The following is a 25,318-nucleotide window of genomic DNA, read 5'->3' as shown; positions in this document are numbered from 1 at the left end:
GAGCGGCGTGACCCAGAGGGCGCCGGGCGCGGCCCGGTGCTGGAGCGGTGCCGTTGTGTGGCGGCCACACGCCGCCGCTGCCGGCCGCCCCGCCGCGCTAGCAGCGAGTCGCTGACCCAGCAGCTGGAGGAGACGCAGCACGTTTGCTGCGGGCAGCGAGGGAGCGGCCAGTGCCCAGGGGGCTGTGGCGTGGTGGAAGGGCAGCTCGGTCCCGCGGAGCACCGGGAGAGGTGTGGGCAGCGCTGCGTGCCCCGTCCTGGTGGCGCTCAGGCTGCTCCCAGGCAGCAGGAGCAGGCAGGAGCAGGCAGGAGCAGGCAGCGCGACGGGCACCCGGGTAGGCGCTGCAGCTCCCAGGTCTCAGACACAGAGCTTTGGGGAGGGTCGCTGCCCTACACAGCCAGGGGGCTGGGCGGCGGGGCGTGCTAGAGGACCCACGTTCCAGGGGAGCCTGGTGCTGCGTCGGGTGCTTGGGTAACTCCTGGGACTCACGTGGCGTGATGGCTCAAAGTGCTTCAGCAACTAATTAACAAAGAAAATAAATACAGTGGCATGAATCTAAGCATCCTCTATGGCAATGTGGGGCTGAGGGACCTGTGTAGCTTCAGCCCTGGCTCTCTGGTATGCTCATTATATCTGTACTTCTCTGCTCCAGAAGCTGCAAGAAACCATTCTGCTGTATGTAATTTTAATTGCCTGTTACACAATTGCTTCTTTTCCCATGACTGTCAACTATATACTCTGTTCAAAAGTGTAGCGCTACCATGAGGCACGACCTGTCTGCTGAATTAAAATAAGAATAAAAAAACACTGCAGAAAATAATAATAAAAAATATCTTATTATAAAATACAGTGGTATTCTCAATCTCTATTGCTATTTGCAGCCTGTTGTGTTAGGACCAGTGCAAACAAATCAACAGAACCTGCTGCTTTTCTTACGTTGCCTTTAGCCATTGTAAGTAGTTTGTGCAGTGTTCATGGCAGCAGTCCTGTTTCTCCTGTCTGATGATGTGCCGTCCTCAGCCAGAAGATTTCAGCATTCACTTTATTTGCAAAATTGTGCTGGGGCTGGGATTTGAAACTCTGCACCTGGAGAATGGTGAAGGGGCAGCAATGAAATGGTTAAAAAATTATCTAGGCTGCAGCACGAAACTGAATTGGGTAGGAGGTTCTTCGCCTGGAACCCGCCTTGGCAGTAAACAGCTCTCTGATCTCAGAGGCAATAAGGCATCAGGAGCACTGGCAGGACTGCAGGAGGCTGGTTTCTGGAGGCTGACCGGAGACTCCCTGCTCTGGATGCCGAGGAGGGTTTGTAGAGCTGGACCACTGCCTGGCACAGGGTGTCCCTTAGGGTGCTGCCATGCCAGAGGGTGGAACCGGTGTGGATCTGTTAGTGTGACTGAAAAAACCCAAACCCTCTTTTCCTAGTTTGACTTTCTTAGACAGCAGAGGGGGATAGCGGAGAATGCAGTGTGGGAGATGAGTGGTACCAAGGATGACAGCCGTTGTCAGAAGGCAGTCCGCATTGTCACCGAGCTGTGCCAGAAGAAAAGCCTGCCTAGCTTGGACCTGGACACTTGCAGGGAATTCCTCCTGCTGCCTTCCGACCAGAGCCTGATTATCTCCGAGCCAGGTACAGTACTCTGGTCCTGCCTGCTCGAGTGGTGCTTGTGAGTGCCAGCAGCCAGAGGAAGGCAGGAGGACTCTCACAAGGGGAGGGCGATGTTTGCAACCCCCGTGCTAGACTTGGGGAGACTGGTCTCAGCACGCATCGCTGCGTGGCTGTTTTCCATTACACGTTCCACTGTCAAGTTTTGGGTGCAAGTACTGCCTCACCTGTTGAGGCGAAACGGTGTAGCCTGATGGGGGTCGCTGCACGGAGGGGACAGGGAGACTGTTACGTGATGGTGAGGACGTGGTTAATGAGATAAAGTCTCTGTGAAAGTTCCTTATTTAAAAAAAAAAAATGGACCCTTTGTCCTGTAGAAAAAAAGCAGTAAAATGCCTGTTTAAGTAACTGAGATGACAGGAACTGATCACCATTATCCCAGTTTGAGAAAAGGAGGGACTCGCATGGATTTTTGTCCATCAGTCAGGGATCTAAATGTACTTTCATGTATTGGTTTTACTTTCCCTAAGACCTGCCTGAAGCTGTTCCTTGCCAGCTTACAGAGCTAGGGAGACACGCTGGCATGGCAGTGATGAATCAAGAGCGAGCATACTGCTCTTGGAGCGAAGGAGCATTTCTTTGTTGCAAAGAGGTTGGTTTTCTGTGCACTTCTGCTCACGGCTTCATGTTCCAGAGAGGTTCTCTTCTGCTGTAACTTCAGAAGACATTGGCAGGGGGAGCTTACATCCCGGGCTCATACACCAAGGAGCAAAAACCAAAATCCTGAGCTTTTTAGCATTATTGATAACGTGCTGTAAGTTGTTTGCATATTAGAACATTTGCACAGAGTGCTTCTTTTAAGGTTTCTGTAGATAATGATCTACCAGCCCAGCCTGATTTTGCAGCATACATTTTCAGAAACTTTCCTCCTCTTCTTCCAAGGACGCCTGTGCATAGCCCAGGTAGAGGCAGTAGCCTGTCAATCCCTGTCCAAGTCTTTCTGTGCCATCATCCTTCAGTTTCTTCTGCCTCTCTCTGCTAGCATCTTGCACCGGGATGCGACTGGCACCCGGGGCATGCTGGCAGCTCTCTGGTTTCGCTGGTCTTCTGCCATCTGTCTGCTTCCACCACTGTTTTGCCAGTACGTCCAGCCTGACACCTTCCTTTCACATCCCACTCTACTTGTAACTTAGTTGTCATCTTAAAATGACTTATCCTTATACCTGCTTGTTCTGAAGGCCTCTTACCACCGCTGCTGGTACTGTCCCTATGTGGTGCATCCAGTGCAGCTCTTTCCTCTATAGCAAATAACTTGCTGCATTGCTTCGTAATTTTTTACCTTGGTACCAAAATCAATGTTTTCCTGACTGTGCAGCAGAAGTATCTGTACTGGCCTTGTTCTCTCCACCCTGATATGACTGATTCCCATTTGCTTGTGCAGCCTGTTCAGGACCTCATTTTCAGGTCACCATATGCCTTTAGCATCTCAAGTGTTTGTCTGCTCTGATCGCTGCTCTAAGTGTCAGCCTCTACCCCAGTGCCCCGAGCAAGTCACGCTGGGCTGGCTGGCTGCACCGGCTGCGTTAGCAGCTATCGCCGCTGTCTCTGCTCTGCACGGCTGGGCCCATTTTTATGTCTAGACAGCACAGACGACACGGCTGAGCCCAATGGATAGTAGTATTTCTCAAATGCCTGGCTGTAAAATTGCTCCAGCAAAGGAGAGAAATCTATTTGCATTAAGTGTTAACGAATCTAACAGCTACAGTGGTGAGATACCTTTCCTGTTAGTGTCTGGATGTTTATTTAGTTATCTGCACTTGTGCTTTGTCTGTTTCACACTGAAGACTTACGTTAAGCATATTTGCTGTCGGCTACCTGGGGTCCTATGAGCTGGCAAGTCCTTCCTCATAAGGATACACAAATAAAATGTGAGGCTGTGCACAGAGGAGCAGTGATACAGCCTCGAGACAGGCTGCTGTGCCAGTGCGGGCAGGAGGGTCAGCGGAGCCATGCAGCACCAGGACTGGGTCCTGCTGAGGTGGACCTGTGCTGGGCAGCACAGCCCTGGCCACTGGGCTACCAAGTTTGCTGGACTAAGATGGGGTCTATTTGGCACCATCATGTGAAAGCAATGGCTTCTCTGCTGGTTTGTCACCTCCTGGGTAAACCCATTAGCAAATGGCTGGATCAGCTTGGTTTGTCAAGTATCGCGATGAAGTCTGTGTCGTCCATGAGCAGGCAGATGAAAGCACTCCCAGGCCTGCTTCTGCACAGCTCTGCTTGCCGTTAAACCCTCAGGGGTGGTTTGTTTTTTACTGATGTTCCATATATTAATGGAGAGCAGTATCTTCTGAGGAGCTGTGGGGTTGCAAAGGAATTAGCCAGGTATTAGTAGCCCTCTTGACCTGCATCTGACAGTGGAAAAAAACTGTGACTATGGAAATATTAATGGATAGTTTATGTAAGAACATGCCAGAGTATGATTTTATGCAGTGATGATGGAGTTTTAACATTTTGGACTGAATGTGGAAGGTGCTACTATGTGTGAAGCGGATGCTCCCCTACTCTCTGTAGCCCGGGTTATGTAACAGCTGATTCTCCTGCTTAAAGCAGTGAGAGAAATGGAGCTGCAGCATTTCCCCAGGATGCTGTACATTACTGTACATCCAACAAAGGAGCGTCGCAGGCTGCTGCTGCTGGATGGCTGCTGGCTAGTAATCCAGCAGCTAAGTATGTCAGAAAAATAAGGTATTTGGATGAAGAAGGTTTTGGTATCGATGCGTCAGTGGATATGCGAGCATGAGCTTTGCCTGCAGTTTGGCCTGTGGTGGTGCCAGGAACAGAACTGATCTCTTGGCTGTGGGCCCTGAGATCGAGCAAGATGCAGCATCTTTTTGTTGTGCCTCTCTAAAATCCTCCCCCGTAGCTCCCTCCATCTGATAGCTCTCTTCCCTGCCAGTCCTCAGCCATTGTGCAGCAATGCTGTGAGTGTGACTGTGTATGTGGGCATAAGCTCTAGACAGTGGAAATGCCTGTGATACAGGGACATTTACCACTGCGGTGATGTGCCTTAAATAAATGGATAAATCTTTCCTCTGCTCTGGAGGTGCAGTGAGTGCTCTAGGATATAGCTGAGAGAATTTGTGGACAAGCCTTACTGAAGTGCTAAGTACTCGGCTGGCGATGCAGGGGGTGCCAGACCCCACAGGATGGCTGCAAGCCACCCCACGTCACCCGGTCCCTCTGCCCCTGGGAGCAGAGCCGCTTGCTGGAAAGTAACAGGCGTCAGGGTCTTTGGGAAACAGGGTGCCAAATCCTGCTCCCCAGGGCTCGCTACAAGCTACTGCGGTGCAGTGAGCTCTTGCCTGACTGCTCCTGCCCAGGGTGCTCCCAGGGGCATGAAGCCTGTGGTCCTTGCTGCAGGCAGCTCAGCTCCAGCCTGCCAGCATCCCTGGGTACCAGGCATTGTGCCATGCCCTGGGCAGCTCTTGCCACCATGAAGTGTGCTGCACGCTTGTCTGCATGGGCAGGTTGTTGCTCAGTTTGGGCTGAATTGTGTTACTGACTCACTCCCAGCATTTGCCTGAACGAGGTCCCATCCCATGGGGCTGCGGTGCCAGGTCTGGCCCTGGACAGAGGCTGCCAGCCCATCCTGGGAGGTTGTGCCAAGCAGGGGATGGTACAGATGGTGGGAGCCTGACTCCACAGAGAGATTTAAAAACAAAATGATCATTCTGAAATGAGTGTGCAGAACTGCTGGGGTGTGACTGGAACCTGTGGCTTGTGATGCTTGCTGACCTTAAAGGACAGTACATGGATACAGGAGAAATTTTCACTAGGATCAGAGCACATCCAGGAGCAAACCCCCAGGTTTGATTCCTAGCTCCAGCACTACTCTGTCGGAACTTTCTTTAGATAACATAAGTGGGGGGGAGGGGTTTGCCTCAGTGTATTTTTTGTAAAAAGCTTCACTGCCCTGCAGAGTATGTACAGGATAGAATGGATGATGTGCAGAGGTGTTGCAGGCTTTACCCAGAGAGTTGCTATAGGATTGCATGCACAGCAGTCCCTGTTGGTCCCGGCACAGTTTGTGTCCCCTCCTCAAACCCTTCCTTATGCACTGATTCATCCCAGGAAAATGCTCTAGTGCTTTCCTAGTGCAGGGTGTGAAAGCTGAAGTAAGAGACAGAGAAAGGATAGCTGGGGAAGATGCAAAACCAGGAGAGACTTCACGGTATTTTCTGTTCCCTAGCACACTGTCAGCTGTCCTTCTGTGCTCTAATCCCACAATAATTCAGAGCACATGTAGAGTTTTGCCCTTTGTATGAACTGTTCTTTTTAAACTTCATGATACAGGCAGTACATCCTGTACAGCACTGAACACTCTCCTGGCACTTCGCAAATACTGTTAAAATGTTAAACCCCCAAGTGTTCTTGCTGCAGGCAGAAAAAGGAGTGAATTTTTGTGCAATAGAAGTTCTTTTCATTGCAGGAATGTTGATGCGGAAAGATCACTTTTATATGGAGAAATTGCACCTGGAGTATTTTTCTTGGAAAACAATTATTCCTCGATAGGATCATTTGACTAATGGGAAAATTAGTGACATGCCCATTCACTGATATGGCATGCCTACAGCCACTGCCTATGAAATATGGGCAAGTCTTGAATTTACTTACCAGCTGTAATAAGACACTTTTCTGAATCACTGGTCAAGTGCATTTTAAGTCAATACAACAGTAAATATGTTTAAAACCACCCAGGCAAAGCTAATATTAATCACTGAAGCTTATGCTTCCTGAGGCCAGGCATGTGAGGAGCAGCGCCTTGGGGCAAAGATCTTTCTTATCACGGAGTAATGCACTTGCAAAATGGATCTTGCCTTCCTCTGTGAGTCTCTGGTCCACCAGCAGGAAAAGAGCCAGCTAGAGCTGCATGCAGCAGATCTGCTCTTTAGCTCAAGTAAAACAGGTTTGTGCTCTGATGCTGTAGGTGTCGGGTTCAAACCTTGCTACCAGAGGAAGGTTTGCAAAACTGAATTAAAATAAGGTTAAAACCAGCAATGTACATCCAGGAAAAATGGATTATATAGCCATGTCTAGGGATATGTGTCTCTGCTCATGTATTGCGCGTGGATCTATGACTCTACAGCTGTCTCTGGCTATGCCCTGTGATGGTCCCAGTAAATAAAATGCACCTATGGAGCTGTGTGTGTGGGGTGTGTTCAGGAGCTTTGCAAGTACCTCTCTGCATAGATGCAGGTTTGCATCTGCCTAATTGCTGTTGGTTGATTCATTCCTGAAGCAGTACAGGGAGGCTGATCATGTTTTAGGTTTTTTTGTGGACCTCGGAGCCTATTCCATTGCAGCTGCAGTAGCCTCATGCATAGTCAGGGATCAGCATCTGAAACTCCATAGAAACAGGCAGCCAGATTGCTGCTGGTGTTAATTGAGTGTGTGAGCAGGCTGAGGACAGTGACCAGGGGCTGAGCTGACGAGCAGTCACCTCTTGGGTAAGTCCACATTTCTGAAGTTACTTTGTTCGGGTTTTTGCCTTTTTTTTTTGTAATACGAAGCCTCTTTTCCTTAACTAACGTTTTGCTTCAGCCGTTTGTTGTTTGCTGTTGAAACATTTTCTTCTGCTTTCAGGATTGTCCCTACCTTTCACTGAAACCAAGCATGTGCTTTTAGCTGGTTCAAATCAGGGCATAGCCTGACTCTTATCTTCTCCATTGTTTTGTGGGATCCCTCAGAGAAGCTGGTGGATTTGTGTTTGCAGGTGTTTGTTGCTTGACATCTTTGCTTTGCTGAAGTCATACTAGTGTGATGTGCACAGACTGCTGCACATACCATGAATTCACTGATAGTCATATAGCTCCCATGTGTGCATCCATTGTTCAGAGAGGAAAACAGAACCATAACTGGATCTCACGTCTGATACAATTTTCCATTTCATTATCGTTTCAACTACCCTTGTTTTTCTTAACGGTTTCTTCTTCTTACTGTTCATTTCCCAGATACAATTGCATATTCTTCCTTAGGACCCCAGGTTTCCATGCCACGTTGGTCAGGCAGCTTTTTCTAGCTTTAAGATTTGTTATTTCTTTTTCAGAGATGAAAATGTGTTTTTTTTCTTCTTATCCTTATATTGTAAAATCAGGAAGCTTGTCTGTAACAGCCCTTATTGTTTCAATCCAGTGGGCTCACTAATGTAACAGTCACTTAGGCTGACAGTTGTTTGGGAGATGTGATTTGTCTCTCTGCTATGTATTGTCTTTAATTATACTTGTACATTGCAAAATGGCATCCTAGAGGGACAGAGAAGGGATATTAGGTGTGACTGTATGTTAACTGTATATTTTCCATGTCTGTGGAAAAAAGAAAGTTATCCTGCAGGGTGTCATGTATATAGTGAAACTGCAGATGCTAATTGAGGCTGCCTTTATATTTAGTTCAGTTTGTTATGCTGTAGCAGGTTAGTGTTTGACAACATCACAGAAACTGTGCAGCGAAGGCTAAAGGCAGGATGCCAGAAGCTCACAAGCCCTTTCAAAACCATCATTAAGACATACAGTCCCAGAGTATTTGGTTCCATGGAATAATAATTGCCCAGAAATTCTAGCACACCAGTGTTTCTGTTAATGCATTACTCTGATTTTCTATGCACGTTTGTAACTGCTGCACAGAAACACATGTGCTCATGTAACAGCACAGTGTGAGATGAGTAGGGTGAGCACCCCCGTAAATGCATGCTTTCCATACGCAATACTTCATCATTCGGATAGCTGCGAGCATTGGCTCAGAGTTATTTGCTCAGTTCCAAATCCGGTCTCTGGTCAAAATGTTCATGCTAAAAGGGTTCTGAGCTGCATGGTTTGGAGTGATACAAGTCATTGACACGGGGGAAAAGGAATCCCAGAATCCATTTAATAAATCTGTAGGATCAGGCATTCCAGCCTACCCAGGGGGGTGCTGTGCAGTACATTTTAGGGGTTAAAGATCTCTGTCTGTTACAAGCTAATGGAAACAGCAGCAGCAGCTAATGACAAGAGCAGAGAGCCATTCAGGGAGGAAATTTCCTGATCATTCAGCAAAGCTTGAACAAAGAAATGCTCTTTTCATAACCACTGCATTTTAGTGCAGGGTCTCCACCGTACTGAGCAGCCGGTCCCATGCAGGTGGGCGGCTGGTGGATCCCCCCTAGCTGCTCTGCATCCCGCACAGAGCCCGCTTCAAACAACCACTGCCGTTTTGCCAGGCAGGTCAGACTGGTTTTTGTGTGCCAGGGGTTATCAGCGTGACAAGTTGAGAGAGAGAGAGAAAGAGGGCATGTCATGGGTTTATATGGTCATACTGGGTCTAGATGTCTTTAATGGGTGACCTGACCTCCCGAGGACATGGACCTGTACACCACCCAGTCTTTGCAGCAGCTGGAGCTGGGGGAGCTCTGGATGAATCCCGCATCTCTTGTGTTGCCTTTCCTGTGGGGCAGGTCCGGGCAATAAGGCTCTCCCAGCATGCTTTCATGTAATCAAGGGGGTCCCTTGCACTGGGGGGCCTTCTGCCCCTGGGACGGAGGGCACTCTGCCAAAGGGAAGCCTTTGTCCCCCACATGGGGCCTTCTGCCCTGTCTTGGCTGAGCTCTGCTTTTTCGGGCTCACAGGCTGTCCCCCCGCATGCCCCTGGATGGTGAGCTGGAGGCTGCCTGCACCCATGTGGGGGTGAGGACCAGCACTGGCGGCAGCGCCCATCCCTGCAGGGGTGCGTGCTGGGATGGGGAGAGACCCTGCTTCTGCTTCTAGCCATGCTTTAGCTTCAGGTCTTTTCAAGGTGGCCTGAATCTAGGTCTTTTTCAACAAAAATGGAGTCAGAGCGAGCCACAGGGAAGCATTTCCCCAAAACTGAATCTCACTTTCGAAAGTGAAGGGCAGGGGGATGGCAGCAGTGTGGCAAGCCTGGACACCGACGTGCTGCTGACCCTGGCCTCTGATGTCTCACAACAGTTGCGGCTTTAACCACATTTTTGCAGCAAAATTTTAAGATCCAGGTCTTTGGTCACCTAAGGGAGATAGCGTGACAGTGAAAAGCTTTTGCTTGTTTCATTTGCATTGCATCTTGAAACACAATTGTATTTCTGCGTCCGTCCCAGAAGTGTCCATATTATAGGGTTTTGCACTCCACCCAGCTCTGCTCAGCTTCAGCAGGTCTGGATGAAGACCTCCCGTCCTGTGTGGAACAGCCTCAGAAAGGCCAAGCCCTGGTGCGTCTTCAGGGCTTGGCCCAGGACCTGCGTGTACGGGGTCACATCATGGGAGGAAGGTGATGCTCAGTGTCAGTTATCTAACCTCAGCCCAGGGACACCGCGTGTGTTCAGCGCTGCCGAGTTGTTTACAGATGTTGCTACAGCATATTGTGGTAAAGTATCGTGGGATTAGCACACAGCTATGCACTATAATTATATGCAGTATGGCTTACAACAGTTCGTTAGATTGTCATCAGTTAGGCATAGAGCAATGACAACTCTTGCTGTCTCATTTATAATACTCTAGAGAACAGCTGTTTAAGATGCAAAGCAACCTAAATCACTGGGGAATGTTTCCTTCAGTTTGGAACAATTGGGGTTTTTTGTTATTTTTTATCACTTTTGAGAACAGAAATGCTGCGTTCCCCTTCTGGTTGCACACGCCAGCAAAAATTTGAGTACCAAATGTGCCTCTGATGCAGCCTGGAGGGAAAGTGCAAATTGGCAGGCGGGTCAGTAACCATTGGACACCAACATACCTGGTCTTGAAGCCTTTGATCAGTCTTCTCCGGTCCAGCTGTTCTGCTGGGGCATGGCCATTTTAATGTGCATTAGTTATATTCTCTGGGTATTGGTATGGGCTTCTCTGCACTGTGTATGAAGCCCGTTGTCACTAATGGGCCAGGCAATGGTGGAAGGAGGGACTTTCATGGCCAGGTCCCAGCTGGGAGCCCAGGCTGAGGACAGGTTAGGGATTGTCGTTGGCAGAGCTAATTCCGAGGGGGGCGACACTGCCGGGGATGTCCCTGTGCTGATCTGGCCACCTGCTCCGCTCTGCCCAGCATGAGCTCTGCTGCCACGTCGGCTCTGCAGTGTGACCGACCCTTGCTCAGGGCCCCTGATTGCTTCTGCACGGTGTCCCCTGCAGCGTGCCGGAGCTGCGCCTGCCTCTGCATGGCTGGCCAGGGAGGAGAGAGCTGCAGCAGCTCCCGGCCCTGGGGACCACCCGCCATCAGAGACCTCCTCTGCCAAAGCTGTCTGTCCCTGGGCATCCTCTGCAGCTGCCCCGGGCTTGGCTCCCTTCCCACATGGGGGAGCATAAAGAGGAGGGAGGGGGGCTCCCCAGCTGTGCCGGGACCCTTTCGCAAAGAGCTGCTCCAGATGTTGCAGGGGCTTGTGCCACATGGGCAGTGTCACTGCTCTGCCTGTCACTTTTCTAAAAGCCCTGCAGCCAAGGTGATAGGCAGCACGTTAGTCCTGGCTCCAATACTGACCTTGGTGGTTTAATACGTTTTGGCTGGATCTTCCCACATGGATTTGAGATTTTCCCGTTTCTAATCCATTTCCACGATCTGATCTGGGGTTTTAAAGACGTTCAGCTTATGTGGGCTTTCACTGAGCGACCCGTCACCTTCGATCTGAAGGATGGTGAGTAAGGGAAAGGAATGGGCTTTTTCTAAGCTCGAAACTCTGATTTTCTTTCCCCTGTAGAAGGTGGCACTGGATCCACAAGTCCTGTGGCTGGAAATAACTTTTTGTTTTGGCCTGTTGCCTCGAATATGTAAGCCAGGAAAAGGCTGTAGGCAGGAGGAGTGCCTGACCTGTGGTGGGTAGTAGGCAAAGCCCCTGGCCACAGTGGTGTGGCATTCCTGGTGTTCCCGGCACGCCCAGCTGTTCCTGGCGATGAACACCGGATTGCAGGCACCTGAGACTCCTTCAACCTGCTTGGTATTGTGGTTGCCACAGTCTAAATGAACAAAGAACCAGGTATATCGTGCCACGGCAATTCAGCAATTCCCGTGGCAATCCCTCTCACCCATAGTTGGCATTGCTGCTCAGCAGAGATTTCGCTGAGCTCTTGTTGTGGGGGCACGGTGTTTCATAGCTGTGTTTTGGCTGTCCAGAGCCTGATACGGTGGAGCCTTCTCCTGTATGTAGCAGGCATGCAGACATCTTTTGCTTGTCAGCTGTTCATGATCTTTCGCCTTTTTTGGGGGGCAATTAAATCTTTCTTCGTTCTGTTTCAGTGAGCAAAGCAGAAGCTCCAGGCTACCAAGGTCTTCTCCTACGTAGCATTCTTTTGCCTGGTGTATTACATATTTTCATATGTATATGGGTTTTTTCTTTTTTTTAATATATACATACATGTGTGTAAAGTACCTCATTGTTGACTCTGCACTTGAAAATCACCTTTGGGTGTTTCCCTCTGAATTACTGTTCAGATTTTCTTCTGCTCTTTTAAGCTCTGCCTGGGGGACTGGTGCACCTCCCTCTCCTGCATCTGAGTGCATTTACCGCCTGCTCCCTTGCTGATAAATGTTCCAACCCATAAACTGAAAAATGCCAGGTAGTAAAGGGTATGATAGCCTCTATTTCCCCCACCTTTCCCCTGTTTAATGCACTTGTGTGATCAGCTCTCCCAGACCATCAAGTGTGAAGGACCCTGGCAAGGGATGGGGTGCCCAGGTGCAGCAAAGATAAGGACAGCAAGCATTGCCCTCCCTGAGGGAGCGAGCAGCTCGCAGCCCTCCCACCGGCGCACCACCTTCCTCCAAGCCATCGCTGGAGCTTCAGCTGAAGCCTGGATATGTAAGCAAAAATAAGAACAACTCTCTTTTCTTCTTGCAGGCAGTGCACAAGGCAGTTAACTGCTCAGGGGGTGTCTCAGGACCCTGTCTTCTTGCAGCGATGGGCTGCCACAGTCTCCATCACGGCATGGGAAGGGTGGGTCACGTTTGCCTGCTGCACCCACGGCCGGGCTGCTCCTTGCTCCTGTGGCTGGAGTTGCTGGAATAGTTCTTTATTCCATGTGCAAATTTATTGTTTAAATGTTTTCTCCTTAATTATAATTTGAACCGGAGTTTATAAAATTTGTGAATTTGCAGGTACTGTCACTAACAAGCTGATAGCTGGTTTCCAGGACAACAAATTACTCAACTGTTAAAGGAACAAAACTTTGCCTGAAGTTGTCCGTGTCTCATGTTCTAGTTATCCTCCCAGCTACAGAGCCGCGTCCCCTGAAAAATTACAGTAAACGGTGAAAAATCCCTGGCTTTGCTTAACCGAGGAAGTTTTGTCTGGACAGGAGTTATGAGGTTGCTGTTGGCACTTGGACCATAGATCATAGTTGCTTTAAACACTGGATCCCTGCAAGGTCTCCTTATGAAGCAAGTTTCTTCATACTTAACATGCAATAATGAGATGGTTTGAATTTTATACTCTTATATAATTACTCTCAAAATAGCTTCTGATTCATCCTTCCCTTTGAAGCTTATAGTTTGCATTCCAATAAGCTCTTCCATGGCAGGAACCCTGTGGTAGTGGCAAATTAATTTTTAAGAAGTTTTCTTTCTATCTAGCTGATAGAAATGCCACTTTGGGCATTCATGTCTCTGTCTTCTTGTAATCCGCTACATAGCTGGGTGCGCACAGCAGACGAGGAGCCTCTGTCTGGGTTCCTGTGGAGCCCGTGCTTGCAGGAGGCTGGTGGGAGCTGACAGCACAAGATGCAGTGTCCAAGGGCTGAGGAAGCATGTGAGCAGGGTAAACCTCCTTTGAGCTTCATGCGGGAGGAAGGCTGAGTTTGCAGAGCTTCCAAGAGGGCAGTTCAGAGACTCTGTGACTGTCTCAGAACATCTGCAGCGTTCGTCTCATGAGGATTTCCACCCCTCTGCTGAGTTGTGAGAGGAGTTTGCCATTGAGCTACGTATGACGAACAGTGTGTGAAAGCGCTGTTCGTCTATGAAAACTCTTCCTGCTTTCACAGCGTTTTCAGTTTGCTTTCATTGCACTGTCTTCTGTGGGATTGCTTGTGGCTGACATAGCGTAACAAAACAAGATACGGGCATGCTTCACAGCAAAAACCAGCTGGAGCCAGTGCTTGCCTTCACCTAGAGAAACTGTAAAGCATGCCAGGGTCAAGGGAGTGTGCACAGTGCAGGGATCTCTCATGGTCTCTGCAGATGTTTTGTACCATTGTGGTGCACTGGGCAGTTGAGAGGAATCATCAGTGAATTTTTACTTACATTACGAAGAGGCAAAACCACCCCGCTATCTTTCTTTCTGGATAGGTCGTGGTATCAAATATTTCTGTGACTTCGTTTTCCTCTCCCATCCTCTAAGGATGTGGCACTCTCCTTGACTGGGAAACACTGCTGTCCCCCTGCAAGGAAACCTGACAAGCAGCCAGGGTCTGGGCAGGGAGTCAGTAGGAGCAGGCAGAGCCAGAAGTGACAGCTAAGACTTGCTTCTGTTGCTTGGGTCACTCCCTGGATAGGAGCGATTTGGAGGCTCTAAGAACATGGGCTTCTAACCCGTGGACCTGCGGGTGACAGATACCCTGGTGCTCCCTGGTCTTGCTGCCTGACTCGCTGCTGTGCGAGGGCTGCTCTGCAATCCATATCGCCACCTGCAGCATGAAATAACGTCTGAGGGACAATGGAAGCTCTGCTCAATCCGTAATTGTTTTCTGACCTGGTCCTTTAACATCTGCTGAGAACTTGATGAAATACTTCCACCTCACTAACGACCCACACCTCCCTGATCTTGTTTGAGCAGCAGTCCCTGCTGCAGTGCTTCACAACGCATCCAGCTCCTGTGCTGCTGCTTGTGAAAAGCAATTTGACTGCAGTTAGACTTCGAAGTGACAGCTGCTAATGACTTGTCTAGCTCAAGAATATTTCACGATATACTCCTCCTAGCTGCACAGAGAGCACCACCAGCAAATCAAGAAGAGAGGTGTTGCTGAAGTTTCAAATGACAACCAAATGGCAGCGAGTTGGCCTGGAGGTGTGACACTGGAGACACCAGCAGAGGACTGGCACGCTGGGCATAATCCCAGCAAACAGAGGCAATTAGTAAGCAGGCTTGCAATGCTTCCCTCTTGCAGCCATGTTCTCTGCAGCCCTTAGCTGCAGGCTTGGTGAGATATTGCTGCTTGCTGAAGCTGCACTGGGTGACACGGACAATCTGATCTTTATCATTTGCTCTGTTCCCATTCCCAGCTGTGGCATGTGTGAGGAGGGGATGAGGAGCTGGCTGAGAACCACACGCTGCTGCACTGCAGCTCACCTCTCATCCAACACAGCATTTCACAATTTAGAAGACATCCAGTTTCCTTTTCAAAATTCCTGTTGCAAAGTGCTCTGCCTGCTGCTGCAGCCCTGGCATCTCGCAGAGTTTGCTCGGAGCTATATTCCCATAGGGGCAGTTCCCGCGATCTGCCAGGTTTGGGTTTGGGTTGTGGTGCTGCTGGATGCTGTGCTGCTGTGTTGGTTTAGCATTCGGTTTCTGTTCCATCCAGTCCCTGCTCCTTCCTCTGTGAAGCTTCAGAGCTGAATAGCACGGCTAAATAAAGGTGACTACAGCTAGGATTTAATGGAAACCTCTTCCTCTTCCCCTGATGTTGTCCTGTGCTCTCCCCTGCCCCCACCTTGGGCATCTGAGATTCACCAGTTTCTCATGCCCAATTTCCAGCTCTCAGCTAATCAGACTTATGTTGCTGATGCTTCTTAACTGACAGAAAATTAAATCAGTAGTTGGTGGGTGCCTCATGTGGCTCTTTGTAGCCCCAGAGCTGCCTGTCTTCTCCTCCAGCAATAACTCTCGTAGTAATCCATCATTTGAATGTGTGATCTCTACAAAGCCCTACAGAAACAGAACAATATATTCTCACAGGCACTGTTGCAACAGAAAAACATAGCAAAAATGGACAGAGAAGCCTGGAAATATCTCCTGGCGTGGTATGAGCAATGGTTGATACATTACACTGGAAAACCAGTCCCGCAGCCAGTATCAGCAAGGTTAAGGTATGTCACCATCACCCCGTGCCTCTGGGCTCTGCCATCTCCTCTAACTGCTCTTCCAGGAACATTAGCTCTGGCAAGACGTTACATGCTCTGAGTCATGGCTCAGAATAGCTGGGGGCTGAAGGAAGCCTAGTGGGGAACAAACCAGCCAGAGCTCTCCCTGGAGCTAAGTTTTTCCAGTGACCACCGGGAAGCTTCCCAGTAAAAGCCCCTCGCAGGGAAGATGTCCATCTGCTCTTGGCAGGATCAGGTTCAAGGCTTTGTCCGGCTCTGCGTGTGATGGCGGAGCTGTGGGACCCAACGTGCCGTGGTGGTGGTGCTGCCAGCACCCCACCTCAGCACCAAGTCAGGGCAAGGTGCCCGCACTGCTTTGGTGCTTCGGGTGCTCTAGGGTCTGCAGAAACGCATCTGCCCTCTTGCAGGAGCCGAGGGGCTTAGGAAGGGGACCACCAGGTGGTCCTGGTGGCTGGTGTCCACTGCAGCCCAGGCCCCCCAGCATAAGCCTGGCCCACACTGGGCCGCAGCCTATAGTATTTAATTTTTTCAACCCCCTTGAACTTCCACTTCTGGTATTCAAGGTTTAAATCCAACAGGTAGCAGGAATGACTAATAGGTGCTGGAAGCACTGAGAGAGCAATGAAACATATTTTGTTTTCTCTATGGGCAGTGGGTGGAAGGAAAGCTAAATTATGTCTTCAAGATATTAAATATAACTCTTCACATTAAACTCAGAGTTATCCATGAATCTTTTTAATGATAGTGTGAGCTACTTAACAGTAATAAAAGTCAATGTTGCCATAATTAGACCAGTATTGTCTTGCAGTTAACAGACTGTTGTAATCATGGCTTTGTCATATCATTAATCCTTTTCTGTTTGGACTTTGCTAATTATCCCCTTTGGTAACTCAGTTTGGGTATTATGAAGTCATCAGGGACATAAAGCTGAAAGGTAGTTCCACCGTATTCTCTTAATTACTTCCCATCCAAGATGAAACAAAATGGGTAGTTGTGCTGATGAGCTGCTTTCTGAGGGCTGGGCACCAGAGCAGGGGAGGGGCTGGATAAACCAAGAAATGACCCCCCTTTCCCAAATTTGCTTTCAGCTTTGCAGTTTTAAATCACTCCACTGTCCCCTTGTCCTGCCCTGGGCCATCTCATCTTTTATTTGAAAGGCAGTAGAAAGTAGTGACCTTCTCAGAATTTGTATTGCTTTGAGCCATTCTGTGAGTTTTTTGTAAGACTCAATAGCAAGGTTTCTAGAAGTTACAAAAACACTAAAAACACAAACCAAGAAGTCAAATCAAAAGAGAAACAAGATAATTTGCTGGTAAAGTTGATGGGTTTCAGATCATCTCCTTTGTGCTCTTGGCGTCACCATTGCTTGCTGTCGACTTCAGGTCTTTTCTGCAGTGAGATTGTTCTGTCAAAGAGCATTTTGCTCCTTGGGTCCTCCACCAAACATTCACAGTCCTGAAATGTGTTTCTGTTTAAATTCTTGAATATGATCTGGTGTCTCAGATTGCCACTGACTTGGGGTGTCCCTGCATGTCCACGTTGTCTTGCTGGGCTTGCCACTGCTCCTGATGGCTCCGGGAGACCGGTGCTGCCCTTTGCCATGGCAAAGGGGCAACCCTGGGCCCCACAGCTCCTAAGCATCACCCAGCCAGCTTCTCGCCGCCCTCAGCCCCAATTCCTTCGTCCATACCTAACTGCTCCTGCTGCAAGAAAACCAAAGCACCGTGTTGGTTTTGTAACAACTCGGCCAAAGCTGTTGATGCAGTCTCTGAAGTCTCCGATTCATTTTTTTCCCTTATGCCAGACTGCAGGTGTGGGAGATCAGTGTCTCCGTTGACTCAGTTTTGACATTTAATGGTACCTCCTATTGCATAAGTGATGATAAATGATCATTTATCATGAGCATTTCAGGTATGGCTTGCTTTCTCCTGTTTGCCAAAGGAAAGCACAGCAAAAACCATGGTCTGTGGGCCTTCCTGTGCGTATGTTTGTGTCTCTCCTGGTGGCAAGTGGCTTTCTGGTTTAGAAAGCTCTGTTTCTCTCTCCATCGGCTGCTGTGATGGGGAATCTGTGGCACAACTCATCAAAAGTTCATTCCTGGCTGAGAGGAGCCTATTGCTGGTTCTCCTGGCAGGGAAAAGCTTTTGGTGAAGGTCTCTGCTTTGCAGCGAAGGGCCAGGGCTGCTAGTGGTGGCTGTCAGTGGTCATTGTTGGGGCGCTGCTGGGGGATGTGATGGTGCTCTGTGTCTGCCTCAGTTCAGGTGCAGATGGAAACATAGGAGGTCACAAATTCACAATTTCTCTTTTGTTTTACATACCGTGCTAAACCTCTTCCTCAGAAAGACCTTCTGAAGTGAGGCAGACCATCCCTGAAGGAGCTGTCTGCATTCCACTCGGTAAATGACTTATGCTAAGTGTATCAGCTTGTGCAGGTAAATGTTGATGTCCGGTCCATGTCTTTGCTGTTGCTTGTTCTCCCCTCCCTCCTTGTTAGTCATGCGAGAGCTTTGTCATTGCTGCTCTGTAGCAGTTTCCAGCTGAGGGTTCCTTCGGGAAACAGCTCAGTGCTCCCAGGGGGGTGCAAGACTGGAAAATAGCCATATTAATTTGTATTCCACCTCCTCCTTTTAAGCTTTATCCTTCCAAATTACAAGTTGCAATAAAATCCGTTTTCCAGCATGGCAGTTTCTCCCGAGTCTCTCGTGGGACCTGGGCTAGGATGAGGTCCCAGCACCGAGTCAGAGAGGAGCAGGGTGGGGAATGGCTGAAGCTGCTCTGCACTCCTATGGCCTCGCTCCCCTGGTGACAGGGCAACAAACAACTCGCTGTTATTTTCTTAGAGAACGGAACAGAAAGAGAGTCCTTGTACTTTTCCTCAGACGGGCTGTTTCCCAGCCTGCCGGGGCCGGTGGCACCGTGCGCAGGGGGGGCGGCCGGCGGGCTGGCTGGGCACGAGTGCTGGTGAAGCCAGAGTCAGCTGCGGCCCTGCGGTACTGCCGCCTGCGCTGCCCTCCTCACTCTCCACCCGGGCAGCCTCGGCTCCAGGCGTTGCGTGTGGTGGGACAATATAAACCCACAAGTTGAGGTGCCCTTTGGGTTTGTTCTGCCTCTGGCGAAGCCTTTGGGGACGGGGCCTTACCTCCGTCCGTGCCAGCAATATCCAAGCAACCTTGGCCCTGGGGTATCTTCTGTTAGACGAGGAGTTACCTTGGTTTTACAGTTTCTTTTAAGTTGAAGGACATTTAAAGCGTAACATTTCGAATGCTAGGAATGTTTTTAAAAAGTAACTGGTATTTTCAAATTCATAAGAGAAAACTCATTAAATCAATTAAGGTCAGCTCTGTCCAACTGATATTTAAATTTAATAAGTCACGAAAATTCTTGGGGAATTCAATGTCATCTTCAGAGAAACCAATATCCTTCTCAGGCAGATGCTTAAAAAATGTCTGTAAAATCCTGATCCTTTCTACTTGTACTTTATGTGAGCTGTCAGAGGAAAGAGTAGGAGGTCATGCATAAAAGTATCTGTGAATCCTGTCAAATACATTACGAATGCCAGCTCAGCAAGAAGTGACATGAACTAAGATCTTTCTCAACCTGGCAATAGGTTTTCGGGGGGATAACCGATTATTTCTGATCTTTTCTGTTAATGAGTCTGGTGTGCTGGCAGTCATGCATGCTACATCACTTCTCAGAACAGGCAGAAGTAGCTTAACAGAAACTTCTGCCACAGAACAGCTCCCAGCAGCGATGGGTTCTGCATTGCCACTGTTTCCTTTGCAACAACACAGACATATTTGCCAAAAGTCCGGGTTCTTGTTTCCTTGTGAAACCGTTTGACGGAGTTTCCTGGGCACAATTCCAACACTTAACTGAAGGTATGGGAAAGTGGTACCTCTGTGCGCTCCACTGCAGTGAGGATACATTTAGCCAAATCTCTGAGGAAGCTCCACCACTGACTTGTACAAAGCAATCCCATTTATTATTGAGTAAGATGGGGCCTATTTATTCACCCCAGTAGTGATTTGTAGTTCCACCTTGGAGCTGCAGCAGAAAATAAATGGTGCAGTCTGACCTGTACAGGGGGCTGGAGAGGGAGAGGAAAAGCTGCAAAAACCTGTGGATGGCTTCTCTTCTTCCCTTCTGTACCTGTGGGCAGCCTCCAGCCCTTCCTTTCGAGTTGGAGAAACTGAGGGCAGTCAGGAAGCTTTTACCTCAAGCTCTTAGTGAATTTGCTAAGCTAGGTAATTTTGTGGAAAAACACTGCTTTTCCTCTGGGATATCCAAAACAACATATGGTTTCCCAGGTGTTCAGCAGAACTGTTCTGGTGTAGATGTGGCAATTTGCATCTGGTGCTTCCTTGAGATTTCACTTATAAGAACTGATGTGAAAATCCTAAATATATAGTTACTGTTGTATTCCCAGCTAGCATGTTAGCAAAGTTTGACGGTATAAATGGGTTCCTGAATACTTTGCTGTTACGATTCATCAATGGTGGTTGGGGTTTTGTTAAGTTTCTCAAGAATTTTTTAATTCAGCTGTTTTGTCAAGGTAAAAATTTAATCTTTCCTCTCACATTTCCTCACACAGATTTTTCTCAGCCTCAAATATTAAATGTCTTATTACAGCTGTACGAAAGTAAACTATATCAACCAAAGGAAACAGAAGGTATTCTGGCTTCTGTTTAAGGTAAAGCATATGTGGGGGATCACACTGACAGCAGCTATGAGGACGCACAGGTGCGAGTTTCCCAGTTTATCTCCTAAGAGCTAAACTTCCTGGTAAAGGTGGATTTTGTGGGAGATGGTTGTTTTAAATGCAGTTTTTGAGTGAGTCTAGCATTTCTTAGCACTCATGGAGGCGAGGAGGTGTTTTCTGTAAGTACATTTACACACAATCTAGAGAGGTGCTGTCAGCTCATGTGGACAAAATCCATACCCGCAGCCATGAACTTCACTTTGAAGCAGCTTTGCCAAAGGGCGGGCTGGCGTGGCCGTGCGGAGGGAGGCCGTGCAGGCCCCAGGAGCAGGAGCAGACCTGGCTGCGGGGATGCTATCCCACGCCTCCCAGCCGGCATGGGCTGCGTGCTGAGGAGCGGGGCTCAGCCCCGTTTAGGAGCCAGCCCTGTGCTGCAGGTGTCCTGCGAGTCCCCAGCCACACATGAAGCACTTGCTTTCCAGCAGCTACACCTGGTCCTGCCTCCCTTTGGTTAATTTTACAAGAGGCTTACTCACTGGGAGTCACTTTAGCTGTGACTCCTTACACAAGTCTGAAATACGCAAGGCACGAGCCCTGATCCTCTGCTCTCGGGTAGGGGATTAAGGAGCTGCTGCCTGTTTCATGTGACAACACAACATGTTTATGGTCCAAGCATACACGTAAACGCAGGCAAGTGAGCGGCGATGGTTATCCTGCATAAACTTTTGGAGTGTTGGATAGTTTTTTGCCTGTCATTCTGTCCTGGCTTGCACTTAGGTAATTTAAGGAGTATGGCTTTACAGGGCACTGCAAGGAAAACAGCAGGCAATCAAAGAATTGCCTGTGAACTTAGCAATCTGTGATGGCAGGCTTAACTCCAGAGCAAAACCTGCCTTCATCTTCTGGGACAGGATTTCTTTGTGATTCTGAACTCTTGGTATTTTAGTTTGGGTGGGAATCTGGGAATTAATACACTGTAAGAAAGGAACTAAAAAGAGCTAATGTTTTTTCTTTTTGAAGTGCTGTGAATCATTTCACAGTCTAGATCGTGTGTGTGTATATATATAAATATACACGCATCTATATATATGTCTCTATATCTATATATATCTCTCTTCCTTTTTTCCTGATCCTTCAGCCGTAGGTATGGGAGCTCTTTCCTCTCCAGAAAAAGATTGAAATATGCTGAAAAACATAGCTTATGAGGCAAAAGTGACTCAGAGAATCAGAGAACATACACAGCTTCTGTGCTATTCAGAATAACGAATAATGTGTAGTACTTTCTGTACAGCCTTTTTCTATATTTAGTTTCACTGCATCATCAGCTTGTGATATTTTTTTTTTTTTTGTATTGGTGTTTACTTTTTGTTCCCTATGGGCACATCTGGACAAGATGTGAGCTTGGGTAGCACAACAACAATCTGCTTCCAGGATCATGGTAGATAGATTATTTATTTTTTAATATGCAGTGTCTGAACACCTGTGGTATGAAGCAAAAAAGTAGTTTCTGTCAGTACTGGAGCTTGTTTCTATCATACAGTTCTGCAATTCTTCTCAATTTCAGACTCAGCAGCTTGCCAATGCCACAAAACAAATCAAGGATGATATTTTATAGCCAGTCTAAGCATCACAGTGTAAAACTTCATAGCTCTGGCCGTCTGGAGACATGCATTTCTACCCAGATGTGTCTGGGGCAGGAAGTGGTCCTGAATCTGTCAGGGGATGCTCACTCAAGTTTGAGTCTTGCTTGCAGAACTTGCTAGGAGTTCTCCTTTAGTCATGATTTAAGTCAGTTTGGACCATTTCTTCCCTTTACTTATGGTTTTCTCTATCTTTCTTTTCTTTTCTCCTTTTCTGTTCCCACCCCCTCCCTATCGCTGTCACCTTCTCTGCCCCTGTAGAGCTCTCCGTCAGCCTCCTTGCAGTGATAGTTATTGTGTGTGGACTGGCCCTGGTGGCACTTTTTCTGTTTCTCTTTTGGAAGCTGTGCTGGGTTCCCTGGAGGAACAAGGCCATTCCTTCTAACCTGGCCGTCTTGCAGAGCGAGGCAGGCTGCAATAAGGAGAACATGGCAGACAAGCTCAAGGACACGGGTGCCCTAAGTTTCCTGGAGGCAGCAGTGAAGATCAGCCACACATCACCAGACATCCCGGCGGAGGTCCAGATGTCCATGAAAGATCACATCATGCGCCGCACGCGGATCCAGAGGCAGACAACGGAGCCTGCATCTTCTACCAGGTGAGCAGGAGCGAGGCCATGCTCCGCCAGGATGCTGTGCCCTGCACCGGCTGGCAGGGTGGGAGCAGCGCTTAACGCAGCCTCAGGTTCAGATACCCTTGCTGTCTGTATTCGGTGTCTTTGCTAAAGAAAGCACTCCCACCTCCGTGCTGGGTTACTTTCCAGAGACTGGTCATTAACCAATTAATGTGTTAAGACTGGCTTACTGTGGGCGCTTTTAAAAAAATTAAGGATTCAAGGCCTATTACTGTGACTTGACCTCATTGTGTCAAGGCATCAGTATGCTTTGGCCACTTTATTTTTGTACCAACATGAAAGGCAGGCTGAAGTATCAATGATGGTATGCTGTCAGCCAGAATTAGACCTTTCTGCCCTCTCTTGTTGTTGTGGCTCCTAGCAGAAACAATTAGATAAGCAGAATTGACGTCTCGCTCACTGCACAAGCTTAGAACCAGCTGCGCTCCGCACTGGTGCTTCGTGCGTGTCTCTGTCTCAGCCAGGGACAGAGATGTCAACATCATACTCAGTAAATTGGGGAAAGGCTGTACGAACCCCGGGACACCTTCTCTGCAAGAATACTGAGAAATATGGTACCTCTTCCTTGACACAGAATGCCGTGAAACTGGGACGGGAAAGGGTGATGGCAGGGGCCTGGCTGCACCCCAGCACTTCTGCTTGCTTTGCTGGCCCTGCCCATGATGTGCACGAGAGTGCAACTGTGAAAACAGACATTGGTAGGAAAACTGGCTGCAGCATTCCAGAATTAATAAGGCACCGATCACAGCCTTCTGTTGGAAGAAGCCAGAGTTAAAAGCAGCATGGTGCCACCCACAATTGTGCCATATACTCTGATTTAACTGCAGTGCTTTGTGGAGAGCTGATTGCCTCTTGGCCACGCACAAGCTCATTCTGCTTTTATTACACCTTTCTGATGGAGGAGAGAACAAAAGCTCAGCCTGTCTGAATTAGGAGAAATAAAGGGGGATTTGGTTGCATGTGGGAAAGTTTCAAACTCACTTTCTCAAGCAAAAGAGCCCAGCATGAACCACGTTCAGGCAGCCAGGTCCAGGGACACGAGGGAACAGCCTCAGCGGTTTGGGACCTCTGACTCATAGCCCAGGCCAAAATGCCTTTGAGGAGTGAGGTCTCTGAGCACCACACGTCACCTAAAGCTAATGCTCTGGCTGTACAAGTTCATAGTACGGTTAAATAACTCCATATACTGCTCTTGGAAACGCCAGATAATCTGAAATAATGCCCCGAGCCTGCAGAAGGGTTTTATGCTTTGCTGAGGTAAAGCTTTGCTTACAGTTTCCCTTGTGCCAAAGGGGAGCCCAAGGCAGGAGGCGGCTTCCTGATGAGGCTGTGTGGTCCCCCTGCCAAGAATTATTTATCAGTTTCTGAAGAGAGTCTGCTGGAGACATTTGGAGGCAGCAATACCCAGAATAAAACCTAACTCTGTGATCTGGTTGTGGTTCTCTCACTTTAAAAGGGTTTCCCCCCCCCCCCTTTTTTTTTTTTTTTTTTTGAGGGAAACTTAGTCCCAGTATCTTGGAAGTGTAAGGACTGAGGGTGGAGAAGAGTCTCCGCACTGGGTTGTCTGTGGCTTGGCTAAGGAGTTGTTTGGTCTTGTATATTTAGGTGTGGACTGTTACTTGTGCAACAGGTGAAAAAATGCAGCTTGCTGCAAACACTCCAGAAGTTAGGAAATTTGCTGGATCGGTTCCTTTTGACCACTGGAGGTGTTCCCTTGAGTGTTCATTTCCATCACATACCCAGTTTCTATACAGAGATCAGGAGCGCCTATTGCACTCATTCTTGTGCTCTCCCTGCTTTCCTAGCATTAGTAGTCCAGGGGAGAAAAAGGATAGAAATGTCCTTGGAAAACCATACAGCTGCTGTTTTTCCTCCTGCAGGCACATCTCCTTCAAAAGGCACCTTCCTCGGCAAATGCACGTATCCAGCATGGACTACGGCATGGACCCGCCGGCTGTGGCTGAGCAGCCGACCAGCATCGGTCGCATTAAGCCCGAACTCTATAAGCAAAAATCTTTTGACTCTGAGGACCCCAAAAAAGAAGTAGCAAAAACTTGTGGGAAAATTAACTTCACTCTCAAGTATGACTATGAGAACGAGACGCTGACTGTCCGAATTCTCAGGGCTTTTGACTTGCCAGCCAAAGACTTCTGCGGCAGCTCAGATCCCTATGTGAAGATCTACCTCCTGCCTGACAGAAAGCGCAAGTTCCAGACACGAGTCCACAGGAAGACTCTGAATCCCACCTTCGATGAGTCCTTCCACTTCCCTGTGCCCCATGAGGAGCTGGCAAGCAGGAAGCTCCACCTGAGCGTCTTTGACTTTGACAGGTTCTCCAGACACGACATGATAGGAGAAGTTATCTTGGAGAACCTGTTTGAGGCCTCAGACCTTTCCCGGGAGACTTCCATCTGGAAGGACATTCAGTATGCAACGACGGTGAGTATCTGCTTCGGAGGGCCATCCCTGCCCTGGGAGTGCCGGCAGCGTGGTGCCGTGGCGTGGCCATAGTACCGTGCGTGCAGAGGACGGGTACTGAGAGTGTGGTGAGCGGTGCCAGGACAGGTTGGTATTCTTTTTTTGGCTGGACTGCCTAAAGGGGTAAGTCCCGCACAACAGGCATCCGACAGGTTTATTGCCTCTGGGCAGATGGTACCATTAGCCCTGGGGACCTATGG

The 25,318-nt window shown here is 48.6% G+C and overlaps 1 protein-coding gene across 1 annotated transcript in view; it reads left to right on the top strand.

Annotated features, from left to right (window-relative positions):
- The first annotated feature begins 1,227 nt into the window (after nucleotides 1-1,227).
- The window catches only part of SYT6 (synaptotagmin 6), a 39,495-nt gene continuing 15,404 nt past the window's right edge, over nucleotides 1,228-25,318 (top strand). The window contains exons 1-3 of the mRNA XM_005447114.4: nucleotides 1,228-1,630; nucleotides 22,268-22,604; nucleotides 24,521-25,079. Coding sequence (XP_005447171.2) covers nucleotides 1,477-1,630; nucleotides 22,268-22,604; nucleotides 24,521-25,079 — 1,050 coding nt within the window. The 5' untranslated portion in view covers nucleotides 1,228-1,476. The remainder of the gene's footprint in view (nucleotides 1,631-22,267; nucleotides 22,605-24,520; nucleotides 25,080-25,318) is intronic.

The sequence above is a fragment of the Falco cherrug genome, chromosome 16 (assembly GCF_023634085.1).
Source record: "Falco cherrug isolate bFalChe1 chromosome 16, bFalChe1.pri, whole genome shotgun sequence".
Lineage (NCBI taxonomy): Eukaryota > Metazoa > Chordata > Aves > Falconiformes > Falconidae > Falco > Falco cherrug.
This window is presented reverse-complemented; position numbering and strand designations above follow the sequence as displayed.